Genomic DNA, 15626 nt, shown 5'->3' on the forward strand with positions numbered 1-15626 from the left:
AAATCAAAACCACACACCTGTCAGAATGGGTAACATTAACAACTCAGGCAACAACAGATGTTGGAGAAAGAGGATCCCTTTTGCATTGTTGGTGGCAATGCAAGCTGGTGTAGCCACTCTGGAAAACAGTATGAAGGTTCCTCAAAAAATTAAACATAGAACTACCCTACAGCCCAGCAATCGCACTACTAGGCATTTATTCATGGGATACAGGTGTGCTGTTTCAAAGGGACACATGCACCCCCATGTTTATAGCAGCACTATCAACAATAGCCAAAGTATGGAAAGAGCCCAAATGTCCATCGATGGATGAATGGATAAAGAAGATGTGGTATATATATACAATGGAGTATTACTCAGCAATCAAAAAGAATAAAATCTTGCCATTTGCAACTACGTGGATGGAACTGGAGGCTATTATGCTAAGTGAAATTAGAGAAAGACAAAAATCATATGACTTCACTCATATGAGAACTTTAAGAGACAAGACAGATGAACATAAGGGAAGGGAAACAAAAATAATATAAAAACAGGGAGGGGGACAACACAGAAGAGACTCATAAATATGGAGAACAAACTGAGTGTTACTGGAGGGGTTGTGGGAGGGGGAATAGGCTAAATGGGTAAGGAGCACTAAGGAATCTACTCCTGAAATCATTGTTGCACTATATGCTAACAAATTTGGATGTAAATTTTAAAAAATAAAAAAATAAAATGGGGCACCTGGGTGGCTCAGTCGGTTGAGCATCCGACTTTGGCTCAGGTTATGATCTCGCAGTTCATGAGTTCGAGCCCCATCTCAGGCTCTGTGCTGACAGCTCAGAGCCTGGAGCCTGCTTCAGATTCTGTGTCTCGCTCTCTCTCTGCCCTCCCATGCTCATATTCTGTCTCTCTCTGTCTCAAAAATAAATAAAACATTAAATTTTTTTTAAAAATAAAAAATAAAATTAAAAAAATAAATAAAATAAATAAATGGTAATACATTCCATGCAAAAAAAAAAAGAATTTTTTCATCATCGTTTCTTTTACTACTTTATTATACTCTAGTGTACCAATAAATGATTATTTCTTATTCTAATCCTCATGTATCTGTAGTGACAACTGTATTTTCTGTGAATGTTCTTTTGAATTTCCTTGGTTGCAATATTTCTGATAAATATTCTACTTTATTGTTTCTCTCAACAACTCAGACTCATCTAATATTTAACCAAACTGCTGTGTAATAAACTGAGTTAAAAAAAAAAGAGGTCTTTCCTGACCACCCTGTCTCATATTGCCCCTCCATGTAAACTTAACACAATAAGAACATATATATTTATATTTCTTCTTCTTATTCTTCAAATAAAATTAAAATCTGTACAGGAAGAAATCTGATCTCATTCTTTGCTACCAAGTTTCCAGCAACAAGGACAGTGTATAGAACAAAGTAGGAACACAATAAATGCTTCCTTATTGGAATTTTTAATGAAGCAAATCAGAAGGTTTTTCTACGAGCTCACTGGCTTTAGCTCACTTTCATGGAGATTCTAATGAGAGCAAAGTACCTAGGTGTTGCAGTATACCTTATAGACTAGCATATCCAGATCCTACAAAGTCAATGAGCATGGTTTAATGTAAAGAGCATCTGATGCTTGGCACGTATAAAACGCCATAAGAAAAACAGAGGACACCTTACTAAGTTTCACAGGTGGAAAATGACAACATAGAAGCAGTATCAAACACCCAGCCACAATTCTACCCAGAGATCTCAGAAATTCTGTTTCCCTCAGCATAGAAAAAATAGGCAGGAATGTGTGTGATGTTAATGTTCCTCTTAGAAAATATTTTAACCGTTGCTGAGATCCCTTGAATTAGCTGTGATTTACACATCTTCAAAACAAGTAAGAAGTGAGATGCAGTTACAACCTTTCATGAAGGCTTGTAAAAGTATGTTTTGTTTTGTTTTACCCATTCCTTTCTCGCCATACTCCTGTTCATTAAGACCAGATTTCACCTGCCTGGCCCATACCTAGTTATAAATTAGCAGAGTCTTAGCACTTACTGGCTATACAACTCCAAAGGGCAGGTATTTCTGTTTGTTTTAGTCACTGCTGTATCTTCTGAGCCTTAAACATATCCCTAAAGCCAGGAATGTAATATGTACTTAATAAATAATTATTGAATAAATTATCTATTCCTCAGACTATTTTAAGGTCTTGATACAATTACAATATCATCAGCTAGTTTAACTTCTTTAGGGAGTCATGACTGTTGAACAGTCAGAAATCAAAGTTTTATTCTGTGTAGCATGCCTTTTTTCTTATCTACTGCACTGGTGGGCAACATAGAAGCAAATGGAGATTTTCTTACACTAGGAGATAGAATTAGAATTGTGAATAAACCAAGTTTATGTGAAATAGTTTGAGTGGTTAGGTGATGAATAAAGTTGGACATCCCTGAAACAGAGGAAACACCATGCTGTATCTTAGGGCATTTACAATTCTACAAGTCTAATTTTATAGCCCATGGGATTCTGGGACTATCTGTTGTCACTGTTATGTTCCTTTTCCCCCTCCCCTTGCATGTTTCCCTCTGGGCTCTACAGTACAGTCTGAAACCAAGGGCATCTGGATGTGGTGTGTGCCTCACCCCTCCAAATGAACCACACCCTGGTCCTTCTGGTCACTGAGGGACTGGGGTATGTAAAAAAGGTAAAGCAGAAAGTCACAGACATATTTTTTTTTCCTCTTGGTTTCTTCTTATCTCTTCATGATCCCTTGTAATTTAACTGCTGTCATCTATTCCTGAAATATTTAGATCCAGCTGCATGGAATGAGACATACTTTGGTCCTTTTGAAATTCATTTCTAAAGTCAGATAATGTGGAATATTAGGCAGGATCTTCTTTTATTTCTGAGCCCTGGAGTGAATAATTTCATCCATTTTAATAAACCTTTATTGAGAAGTTGAATCACATGGTCTTGGCTGAGTACTATAGATATTACTGAATGAAGGTTAGGTCCTGCCCTTAAAGAGCCTTCAGCCCAATCGAGAAGACAATGTATACGCAGTTCAGTATAATGCCAAGTAATCAGTGCTTTGTTGTAGGTAAGCAAGGTGGGTTTCCTGGAAAGGAGATTTTGCTACAGACCCTGACAGGCAAGAGTTTTATTCACATGGACTATGGATTGTCTTTATATTATGGGTAAAATGAATGATCTCTCTTTCTGTCTCTTTGCCATCTTTTCTCTCTCCCTCTCCCCCTCCTTTCTTGTCTCCTTCACTCTTTGCTTGGAGATTAAGTTGGAAGCAATGCCTACATTCTTGTAGGTCTCCATCTCTGCCCAAGAGAAGGTAGACATTTTGTACTTCCTTGTAATGTGACATATCAAAGATCTAGTCTTGGTGTCAAAACCTATTATTGTTTTTCTCAAGTTCAGCTTCCTCCATTCTTCATTTGTTACTCTTAAAATAATTAGTTTGAGAGACTGGGTATATCAATGATATTTTCTTTTACAATTTCCCATATTCCAGGTTTAAGATTTCAGCATTTGCATTTCTTCAAGGGTTTTCAAGAACATATCAGGTTTTATATACTGTTTACACTACAACTAAATATCGGCTTCTGCAATAATTTAGGTAACACAAGAACAATTTTGCCTGTCTTCGAGGTTCTTCATCAGCCTGTGTACGATCTGGCTTTGGTGACAAATCTTCTACACCCACCCTCCACTCTGTGCCAGTCAGACCTAGTCATTCTCTGCTTCCTGCATTCTAGCTCTCATTTTTCTTCTGCAGCTCTTTCTGCTTGCATGCTTCTTTCGTTTCTTCAAGTCCAGATTCTACAAACCTTTTAACACCCAGCACAATAGTTCTAGAGGTTTTATACAGTGCTCATGCTCTTTCTCTGACTCCAATAGACTTTGTGCCTCTTTGACAGATTCATTATTTTTATTCAGTATGACGGTTATTGGTTTCACTGCTTAGATTCACCGCTAATACATAAACTCTTTGAATATATGGTCATTGGTCATCTTTGCTGCATTTGTTTTGCACATGTTTGTAAATGCCATGAGACAATCCTCTTGAACGTAGCAATTGTCATATTAATTTTGCTTTTCTGTAACTAAGAAAGATATGCAATATTTAGTAGTAATCCATAAATATTTAATTTAATTGGATTTATTTTGAGCATTCAATTGTGACTAGCATAGCATGTATTTTGTAGTGTACTTTTTGTTAAATGAGCATATGTATCACTTATTATCTAACAACTAATTCCATCCTATTTGAGAAAAAAAAGGCACTTGGAGGAAAGTATCATCTTTTATAGATGAAGAAACTGAGGTCACAAGAGATGTCAATATGGTTGCCAAAACTGAACTTTGCCCTGAATTCTGTTTTGAAGGGTGTTTTTTGTACCAACACCGTACTATCTGAAATAATAAGTAAAAAATGAATGAATAAATAACTGAATGTGTTTCTGAAGAGAAGACTGCTAAGTGCTTGCTCGAGTATGTTTTCTAGGGTGATCCTAAGAATGACTGTGGATCTTTGCACTGGCCATGCTTCTAAGCAGCATGTTAGTCTACAGCAGCATGAATACCATCAACAGTAATGCCTTGAAGAGACTGAGTACCCTTCCCAGTTTTATTGAGAAATTGATGGGAATGGAGACCAAATTGGATTCCCCTTTCTTGTGGCTGAATTTCCTTTGGTAAAGCAGAGGGGACCCAGGGCAAAAGAGAATGTTTATGGTAATTGTTTCTGAGGGAAATGTGGAAATTCTGGATAGGAAATTCCTTTTCCTTAGCCAAGTCCTAGTTATATGACAGAGCTCATAGAACTAATCGGGGCAAAGTCCTCCCCAAGAGAGGATGGAATAGAAGATGCCACAGAGTTTGTGAATTTCTTCCCAGACTTCATCTGGGCCATTGTGGGGGGCCGGGCCCCAGTGCCAGGTTGAGACCGGGTCGAGCAATGTTCCCCGTTGACTCAAGCCAACCTGGTGGTCCCCCCTCCCATTCATGTGGGAGGCCGGCCCCGGCGCCAGGCTGAGACCGGGTCGAGCAACGTTCCCTGTTGACTCAAGCCAACCCAGTGGTTCCCCCTCCCATTCCCCCACTCTCAAGGGCATACGAAAGCCTTGTCAAGGCTGAGAAAGTTAATTCCTGAAGCCTGTGGTCTGCAGGTGTTGGCAGTAATGCTACCTCCCTTTTTCTACCCCGAGTCAGATAGAAACAAACATGGGGATTGTGTTTTGCTAGCAATCTTATCAACAAGGTCTTGTGACCCGTCTAGAAAATGCAAGAAACACAGAACTAAATGTTTTGGTGGGCAGCAATTATGTGAAACCTGTTTATTCTTAGAATGACCTAACCCATAAGAGTCTGGTTATAAAAGATTGTGTACAGCAACAATAAAGCCGTCACTTGGGCCATCAGCCCAGGGGACCCTCCTGTTCCCAAACTTTCTCTTCTCTCTTTTTTTCTTGCATTCCCCTACCCTCAGGACCCTGACCTCGGTGTTTGTCGCGCCGGCCGCGACAAGTGGCGTCTGAACAGGGACCTGAGACAACAAGGAGGAAAGTGAAAGCGGACCGCGTGGCATCTAATTCAGGTAGGGGAACTGTGCCAGCAGCACAGACGACGGGAGTAAAACTATGGGACAGAAACAGTCTATGGAACAGGGATATTTTATAACTGCCTTGCAGGCTCTTATGAAGGAGAAGGGAATTAAGGTTTCTCAGTCAGCCCTTAGGGAATTTTTTGACATAGTGCGTGATTATTGCCCATGGTTTCCAGATGGGGGTACAATTGATTTAAAGGATTGGCAGCGAGTTGGTCAGGAACTTAAAAATCAAATGAAGATTCGTGGAGCTGCGGTTCCAGGGACTTTGTGGTCTACTTGGACCTGTATTAAGGAGGTCCTTGATCCGCAGGATTCTATTGAAATAGTTTCTCTTAGCTCAGAAGCAGCCCAACCCTTAGTGACTTCAGATGCTCCTGTCCCTCCAGAAACTACTTTCAATGCCCTTTCGGGACAGTCATGGGTGCCTTCACCTTTACCTCCTCTCCCCCTCCTAGAACAGTTATCTGTGCAAGATCCAGAAAATAATGATTACTTTCCTTTTGGGGATCAGGGAGATGATGGGCCGTATTTGGAAGATCAGAGGAAGCCTGCCTTCTTGGCCCCTCTGGTCCAGAAGGTACCTTTAAAACGACCTTCTTTTCAGGCACAAGATAGAGGCTTACCTCGGATGGCTTTCCCTATTACTCAGAATCAACAGTCCACTGAACCTTACCCCATTATGGGAGCTACTCCTTTGCAGCGGACTCTGTATCAAGCAACACAGTATGGGGAAGACACCTCTGCTTTTCACACTTACCCTGTTATTCAGCAGGGGGGACAGAGAGTGTACTCCGCCCTAAGTTTTAAATTGCTGAAAGATTTGAAATCCTCTGCAGCCCAGTATGGTCCAACAGCTCCCTTTACCCTGTCTATGCTTGATAATTTGAGCAGGGAGGCATTATGCCCAGGAGATTGGAAGGTCATTGCTCAGGCTTGTTTGAGTGTGGGAGATAACCTCTTGTGGAAAGCAGAATTTGCAGAGAATGCTGAAAAACAGGCTATGTATAATAAAAGAACTAACATACCAGTAGATTTTAACATGCTCACGGGTACAGGACAATATTATGATGTGGGCCTCCAGCTAAATTATCCTGAAATTGCGTATAATCAAATTAATACCTGTGCCATTACAGCTTGGAAAAAACTCCCCTCCACAGGGGGCAGAACTGAGGAATTGTCTAAAATTAGGCAAGGGCCAGATGAGAAGTACCAGGATTTCGTTGGGCGCCTTTTGACTGCAGTCAGTCGTATCGTTACTGATGGGGAGGCAGGTACCATTATTGTAAAACAACTGGCTTATGAAAATGCTAATTCTGCATGTCAGGCAGCCATTCGTCCTTGGAAAAATCAGGGTACCTTGGAGGATTATATCAGACTATGTGCTGAGATTGGACCATCTTATATTCAGGGCATTACTTTGGCAGCCGCCTTAAAGGGAATAGACCCCTTACAGGTGCATGCCCAGCTTCAGGGTAAAAACGTAAGAACTAATCCAAGGAAGTTGGGTGGAATAGTGTGTTTCAAATGTGGCCAAAAGGGCCATATGAAGGCCCAATGTCATAGTACAAAAATAATTCCAACCACCCCCGGTTTGCCAAGTGGCCCTAACATTAATAATAAGCCGGCAATTATTTGTCCCAGATGTAGACGGGGGTATCACTGGGTCAATGAATGCCGCTCTAAAACTGATTGTAATGGCAAACCTCTTCAGGGAAACTGGGAGCGGGGCCAGCCGCAGGCCCCTCAAACAATGGCGGCAATGTTCCCACAGGCGCCTTCTCACCCATTGTGTCCAACACTGGAGACCTCCCAGGTATTAGCCAACTACACCGCGGCACCCCCACCAGTGCAGGACTAGATCTTGCCCCAGCTCAGTCCGTTTACCTCGAAGGAGGACAGCCCCCTAAAGCCATCCCCACAGGGATATGGGGGCCTCTACCCAGGAATACTTGGGGGTTATTATTGGGAAGATCCAGCTGGACTCTTAAGGGATTGATGATCTATCCTGGAGTTATTGATGAATATTACACTGGAGAAATAAAAATTTTGGCCAGCTTAACTATGGGAACTTTGGTGCTTGAGCCCAAGACTCCCATAGCACAATTGATCTTGATACCCCGGATATCCTCCAATAATAAGGCTGTTAAACCTTATCGGGGAAATCAGGGGTTCGGCTCCACAGATCTTTATTGGGCTAAAGTAATCTCTGTAGAAAAGCCCATGCTTACATTGCATATCCAAGGAGTCCCTTTTGAGGGACTAGTGGATACAGGTGCAGATGTCTCAGTTATTGCTCAAAAAAATTGGCCTGTCACATGGCCTACTCAAGTGACTAATATTCCAATTAAAGGTGTTGGTTATGCCTCTGCTCCGTTGCAAAGCTCTGATTATTTACATTGGAGACTGCCTGATGGTATGACTGGAACTTTTCAGCCTTTTGTTTTGAATATAGATCTTAATCTCTGGGGCAGGGACATATTAACTGCAATGAATTTGACTCTGGAGACTAAGGCAGTCCCGATTCAAAAACAGACTAATCTTGCTATGCACCTTATGAAGGAAATGGGCTGTATTGAGGGGAAAGGCTTAGGGAAGGAGTTGCAAGGGAATCCTGAGCCATATGTCCCCGAGCCTAAAAGAGACCATTTCGGATTGGGTTTTTCGTAGGGCCATTGGAAACTCCTCACGCTATGCCTCTCCAGTGGATGACTTCCACTCCAGTGTGGGTTAACCAATGGCCCTTACCTACTGTTAAGAGGGAGGCTGCTGCTCACCTCATAGAGGAACAACTGCAATTAGGTCATTTAGTTCCCTCCACCAGTCCCTGGAACACCCCAATCTTTGTGATTAGAAAAAAGTCAAATAAATGGAGGTTGCTGCAAGATTTGAGAGCAATTAATGCTGTCATGAAGCCCATGGGGGCTTTGCAACCTGGCCTCCCTTCCCCATCGGCCATTCCTTTACAATATCAATTACTAGTTTTGGACTTAAAAGATTGTTTTTTTACCATTCCATTGGCCTCTGGCGACGGAGAACATTTTGCATTCTCCCTGCCTTCCACTAACTTATAGGAACCTGCTAAGCGGTATCAGTGGCAGGTCTTACCGCAAGGCATGGCTAACAGTCCGACTTTATGTCAAGAGTTTGTGGCCAGAGCAATTGCCCCTTTTAGACAGAGTTTTCCCCATGTATATTGCATCCATTATATGGGTGACTTACTTTTGGCTGCTGAAACTGAGGAATTATTACAGGAGGCTTTTATTTCTCTCCAAAGATGCCGTAAAGCATATAATTTGATTGTTGCCCCTGAGAAAGTTCAAAGGGAAGCACCTTTTGAATACCTAGGGTATCTCATCTCCAAATCAACTGTCCGACCTCAGAAAGTATCAATTAGAACCGGACATTTGATTACTCTAAATGATTTTCAGAAATTATAAGGAGATATAAACTGGATTAGAAATACACTAGGAGTCACCACAGAACAATTACTGCCTTTGTTTAATATTCTAAAAGGAGATAGTTCTCCAGTGTCCTCGTGAAGTCTCACTCAAGAAGCTAAAGAAGCTATGGGGCGCCTGGGTGGCGCAGTCGGTTAAGCGACCGACTTCAGCCAGGTCACGATCTCGTGGTCCGTGAGTTCGAGCCCCGCGTCAGGCTCTGGGCTGATGGCTCGGAGCCTGGAGCCTGTTTCCGATTCTGTGTCTCCCTCTCTCTCTCTGCCCCTCCCCCGTTCATGCTCTCTCTCTGTCCCAAAAATAAATAAAAAACGTTGAAAAAAAAAATTAAAAAAAAAAAAAAAGAAGCTAAAGAAGCTATAAGACATATAGAACAGGCCATTCAGCAGGCCCAAGTCACTAGAATTGACCCTTCTCAGCCTTTGTATCTAATAATATTAAAACCTCAGGTCATCCCCTTTGCAATTCTGTGGCAATCTCATGGTCCACTTGAATGGCTACATTTAGCCTTATACTCTCTGCATGTCATTAATCCTTTGCTATCTATGGTTTGTCTTCTCATCATTAGAGGAAGATCCCGAGCTGTTCAGCTCTTTGGACATGATCCAGAATTTATTGCATGTGCCTTTCTGACACAGAAGCTGGTGGACGCTGCTTTTGCTCAGTCCATCGAATGGCAACTTGCCTTGGCTAATTTTACAGGTCAAATTAAATTTCATTTACCTTCTGATTCTTTAATACAAGGTTTCAGTCTTATAGATATTTTGCCCTATAATCCTATTGTTTGTCAGCCGATTGAAGATACTGCTTCCATTTTTGTGGATGCTAGTAAAGAGGGTAAAATTGCAGTGTATTATGTCACTTCTCAACATAAAAATTTGATCACTTTAAATTATACGACTAAATCTGTCCAAAGGGCCGAGCTTTATGCTGTACAGGTAGCCCTAAAAACTTACCCAGAGTCTATAAATGTCTATTCTGACAGTCAATACATTGTCAAAGCCGTGTTGCAACTTCCCACTGCCTTTATACTGACAGCAGATGAAGAACTTTATCATCTATTTCATGCTATACAAAAACTTCTTAATTCACGGCACAGTCCAATTTATATTTCCCACATTCAAGCTCACACCGACCTGCCTGGTCCCCTAGTTGCTGGGAATCGGATAGCCGATGCCGCAACCCATTTATTGCAAGTTCTGCCCATTACCACTCCTTTGGAAACAGCCAAAAGGAGTCATGATAATTTTCATCAGAATGCAGCAGCCCTTTGACGAGAATTCAAAATATCTCGTGAAGCAGCCAAATTGTTAAACAGTGCGGCATCTGTCCACAATTCTTCCCACAGCCGGTCTATGCCATTAATCCCCGAGGTCTTCAGCCCAATGATTTGTGGCAAATGGACGTCACCCAATATTTACCTTTTGGGAAATTGCAATATATACATGTGTCTGTAGATACTTGCTCAGGCTATATACATGCTTCAGCCCACTCAGGAGAAGCATTTGTTGATGTTCAAAATCACCTATTTTCTGCCTTTGCAGCAATGGGCAAACCTCATAAAATAAAAACTGACAATGGTAGTGCTTATACTTCTAAATCTTTTGCAGAATTTTGCCGCCGATTCCGAATTGAGCATACAACTGGCATTGCTTATAATTCCACAGGACAGGCTATTGTTGAGCGAGCTCATCTGACTCTAAAACAGTATCTGCAAAAACTTAAAGAAGGGGAGATATTAAAGGGAAAGATAAAGTATTCCCCACATGTGCATCTCACTCTTGTGTTGTATGTTTTAAATTTTTTAAATGTCAATGAAGGAGGGATGACTGCCACAGAGCGTCGCTGGGGAAGGAGTCAAGAACCTCTCTTGATGGCTAGATGGAAAGATATGCCAGAAGGCATTTGGCGAGGCCCAGACCCAGTCCTTCGAAAAGGGCGAGGGTATGCTTGTGTTTTTCCACAGGATGAGGAAGCGCCACGCTGGATCCCACTTCGGCTCCTCAGAGACATTACGGTTGCGCCAAAAAATGGCCAAATTGACAGTGACGGAGCCCCCCCAGAAGCGACAACGGCGGAGTCATAAGGCGGGTACACCCACCTGGGGACAGATAAAGAACCTGTTGACCCAGGCCACTGATGTAGTGATGGCCTCAGGTAGAGAGGTAACGGCCACACATGTCTTCTTGGCATGCCTGTGCATTCTCACTACAACCGGGGAGTCTGCTCTCTATTGGACATACATGGTAGGTCCTCCTACAGTACAACCTGTAACATGGAGAGACCCCACACCCAAAGTATACACCAACCTCACCTTTATGGGAGGGGAAGATGCAGGGTTTTTGCCCACTGTGTCGGCCTCTATAAATTGGACGGCACTCTCTGCAGGAGTACCCATCTGCCTGCAAAGGGAGTCTACGCCGTACAAACTTGCTTATGGGTGTTTGGGTACGAAACCAGTAGGGCGGTCTATTACTTATACATTGTGGCAAAATGGCAAGCGTCCTTCTGAATGGGTACCCCGCTCTGTTGCCGCTTATTGGCAAAAGAGAGAATTATTAGGAGAATGGATGTTTTTTGGACCACATGATCCCCCTCAGAATCTTCCTATATGTCCCTCAGCTGGTCAAGGCCTTACTGGGGACTCACCTTGGGGTATATGTGCCCAATCCTCTTCTTTGAGGATGACTCCTAAAGACATAAACTATACCATTACAAATTATTCCCGAAAGGCCCGGCTAGCTCAGTCAGTAGAGCATGAGACTCTTGATCCCAGGGTCGTGGATCCACCTCCTAGTGAGGTACAGATACACCACAAGATTATCCCACAAACCATTTTGCAATCCCCTGAAGGAAGAATTCATTCTGATCTTTGGAAATTATATGCTACCTTTGATAAAATATATACTAATGACAGTTTTAGTTTTCCAGAATATTATGTTTCTCCAGTTCTGCAATTATGTGCCTATGTTCCTCCACCCTACTATCTGATTGTTGGAGATGGGACCATTACTCCAGTGAAAGAAGATGGTCATCAGTTATACCGGCTGACGTGTCCTGCTTGTGCTTTGACCAATTGTCTACCAGTAGATGGACCCTCTAGAAGTGGAATGAAGGTTTATCTGGTCTTACAACCTCCCTATTGGATGTTGCCAGTACATGTTACAGGACCTTGGTATCCTAATTATGGGATGCAATTGGCCTTAGAAATCCGGCTGCGCAGGACCAAACGGTTTCTTGGACTCTTAATTGCTGGACTCATAGCAGCAGTGACTGTAATTGCCTCTGCAACTGTATCTGTAATATCCTTACATGAAAGTGCCCAAATGGCATCCCATGTAAATGAATTGGCTCATAATGTATCCAAGGTGTTTGTCACTCAAGAACGAATAGATCGTAAATTGGAAGCCCAATTAGAGGCACAACAAGAAGCATTAATGTATCTTGGTGATCAGTTTGCTGTTTTGCGTACCAGACTTTCTTTAATTTGTCATGATGCATATAAGCATATCTGTGTTACCCCTTTAGAGTATACCAATGTGACATGGGGACAAGTGTGTCATCATTTACAAGGGGTTTGGCATGATGCTAATACTAGCTTAGACCTCTTACAGCTACAAGAAGAGATAAATGCTGTTGCAAGTAGCTCACTCAGTTTCTCTGACCCTGGAGATCTCGCTGAAACCATACTGCACCAACTTAATGGGTTTAATCCATTTAATATTCTTCAGCATTCCTTTTGGATCTTTATTGGAATTGTTTCCGTAATATCTGTTATACTTGTCTTGCTGTGTTATTTCTGGAGATGGGGTCTTACTGCCTTTACCACATACCAAGCCAGGATGCACATGTTGCAATTACAAACAATAGGGGGACATGTGGGGGGCCGGGCCCCGGTGCCAGGCTGAGACCGGGTCGAGCAATGTTCCCCGTTGACTCAAGCCAACCTGGTGGTCCCCCCTCCCATTCATGTGGGAGGCCGGCCCCAGCGCCAGGCTGAGACCGGGTCGAGCAACGTTCCCTGTTGACTCAAGCCAACCCGGTGGTTCCCCCTCCCATTCCCCCACTCTCAAGGGCATACGAAAGCCTTGTCAAGGCTGAGAAAGTTAATTCCTGAAGCCTGTGGTCTGCAGGTGTTGGCAGTAATGCTACCTCCCTTTTTCTACCCCGAGTCAGATAGAAACAAACATGGGAATTGTGTTTTGCTAGCAATCTTATCAACAAGGTCTTGTGACCCGTCTAGAAAATGCAAGAAACACAGAACTAAATGTTTTGGTGGGCAGCAATTATGTGAAACCTGTTTATTCTTAGAATGACCTAACCCATAAGAGTCTGGTTATAAAAGATTGTGTACAGCAACAATAAAGCCGTCACTTGGGCCATCAGCCCAGGGGACCCTCCTGTTCCCAAACTTTCTCTTCTCTCTTTTTTTCTTGCATTCCCCTACCCTCAGGACCCTGACCTCGGTGTTTGTCGCGCCGGCCACGACAGGCCATATGGGATTTTTACCCTTGAGCTGAAGTAAATGATCATCTTATCACTGAAGATGAGTACCTGGAGAATGCATTGAAGCTGACTCCAGGAATCGGAGTAAGGTCTGGAGAGTGGATGTTCAGTGGAGGGTGGGAGTACCTAAACAGTGCCCATCTTCTCTGGGTTTGCATTTGTGTTTGAGACTGGATCAAACCACAGAAATGGTGACTAGGTTGTTATTCCTTGATAAATTCTAGGAACTATAATTAAGCACATCCAAAAAGAACAGGGCTTAATATAGAGCAAAAGTATTCAAAACTAATTTGCACTTAAGATAATTTGTACCTTAACATCCAGATGCAATGGGTAGTAAAACTTTTCAAAGATCAGACAATTGTGTTCCTTATTACATTTCTTCCTTTTTGTGTTAAGGAAAACAATAAACCATATAATTATTAGGCTTAAAATCACAATAAAGAACATATTTCCCCTAGTTCTTACTCTTCTCAAGGAAGGACATAACTTTCCAGTACTTAGTCAGTTGTATCTTATATGAAAAGTGACTTTTATACCCTTATTAGACCTGACAATCTGCTTTCAGCCCATACTTTTCATTATTTCTGATAATAGCTAGATCTTCATGTTACTTTCCCCATCATATCATCCTTTTTATTCTAACATATTTATTCACTTTGTCAATATTTTAAATTAATAAATTATTTTAATGAATTACATTTAAGTGACAAAACCAACATGTTTATGAGGTAGTGGTGAGTTCTTTCAGTAAGATTTAGGTTTCAGGTAGTCTTTAGAGTTTCTACTTAAAAATAGCTAATCTTATTTGTAGAATGTGAATAAGAATTTGCATCCATCAGTGAAGCTTTCCTTAACTGAACAAGGTATCATATGTCCTATGTTAATCATTACTCCATTATCTTTGTTGGTAAGCTCCTCTTTATTTTGTTACTACAATGTACTTCCAACATGGGTTGAAGTAGGCCAGAAATTGCTATTTGACCATTATTCATGAAATCATTCATGCAATAAACATCCAATAAACCAGGTACCATATTTGGTTTTGTGGAAACCAGACACAGTTTCTTTACCTGGAGCAGATGTTTCCTAAAACATCTCCCCAGTGAAAGGGTATTCCACACTCATGAAGCAGGAGAAAAAATAGTGTTAGAATGTCCATACTAACCAAAACAGTCTACAGATTCAATCCATATCAAAATACCAACAGCATGTTCCACAGAACAAGAACAAATAATCCTGAAATTGTATGGAACCACAACAGACCGCAAATAGCCAAAGCAATCTTGAAAAAGAAAAACAAAGCTGAAGGTGTCACAATCCCAGATTTCAACATATACTATAAAGCTGTAGTCATCAAAACAGTATGGAACTGGCACAAAGAACAGTTCTGTTGATCTTTGTATGATCAATAGAACAGAATAGGAGCCGAGAAATAAACCCACACTTATGCAACCAATTAATCTACAATAAAGAAGGCAAGAATATTATTGCAATGGGAAAAAGACAGTCTCTTCAACAAATGGTGCTGAGAAAGTTGGACAGCTATGTGTAAAAGAATGAAACTGGACCACTTTCTCAGCCCATACACAAAAATAAACTCAAAATGGATTAAAGACCTAAATGTTAGACGTGAAACCATAAAATTCCTAGGAGAAAAAACAGACAGCAATCTCTTTGACATTAGCCATAGAAACATTTTTCTAGATGTGTCTCCTTTGGCAAGTGAAACAAAAGCAAAATTAAACCATGGAAACTACACCAAAATAAAAATCTTTTGCATGGTGAATAAAACCATCAACAAAACAAAATGACAACCCACTGAATGGGAGAAGATATTTGCAAATGACATATCTAATAAAGGGTTAATATCTAAAACATATAAATAACTTATACAACTCAGCACCAAAAATAGTCCAAGTAAAAATGGGCAGAAGACATGAATAGACATTTTTCCAAAGAAGACATACAGATGGCCAGCAGACACAGGACAGGATGCTTAACATCACTTATCATCAGAGAAATGAAAATCAAAACTTTGAAAGATATCACCTCA

The 15626-nt window shown here is 41.4% G+C and overlaps 1 protein-coding gene across 7 annotated transcripts in view; it reads left to right on the forward strand.

Moving 5' to 3' along the window:
• The window catches only part of LOC131504411 (endogenous retrovirus group K member 10 Gag polyprotein), a 49388-nt gene extending 35913 nt beyond the window's left edge, over window positions 1–13475 (forward strand). The window contains exons 2-4 of one of the 7 annotated variants that reach the window (XM_058716656.1): window positions 4506–4735; window positions 5490–5597; window positions 10675–13475. In XM_058716656.1, the coding sequence (XP_058572639.1) occupies window positions 11011–12972 (1962 nt within the window). In that variant the 5' untranslated portion in view covers window positions 4506–4735; window positions 5490–5597; window positions 10675–11010 and the 3' untranslated portion in view covers window positions 12973–13475. Of the gene's footprint in view, window positions 1–4505; window positions 4736–5489; window positions 9172–10674 lie in introns of those variants that run through there. The other 6 variants (XM_058716659.1, XM_058716657.1, XM_058716660.1 and 3 more) reach the window with 6 other exon arrangements.
• Window positions 13476–15626: the final 2151 nt, after the last annotated feature.

This window comes from Neofelis nebulosa, chromosome 2 (assembly GCF_028018385.1).
Source record: "Neofelis nebulosa isolate mNeoNeb1 chromosome 2, mNeoNeb1.pri, whole genome shotgun sequence".
In the NCBI taxonomy this organism is placed as follows: domain Eukaryota; kingdom Metazoa; phylum Chordata; class Mammalia; order Carnivora; family Felidae; genus Neofelis; species Neofelis nebulosa.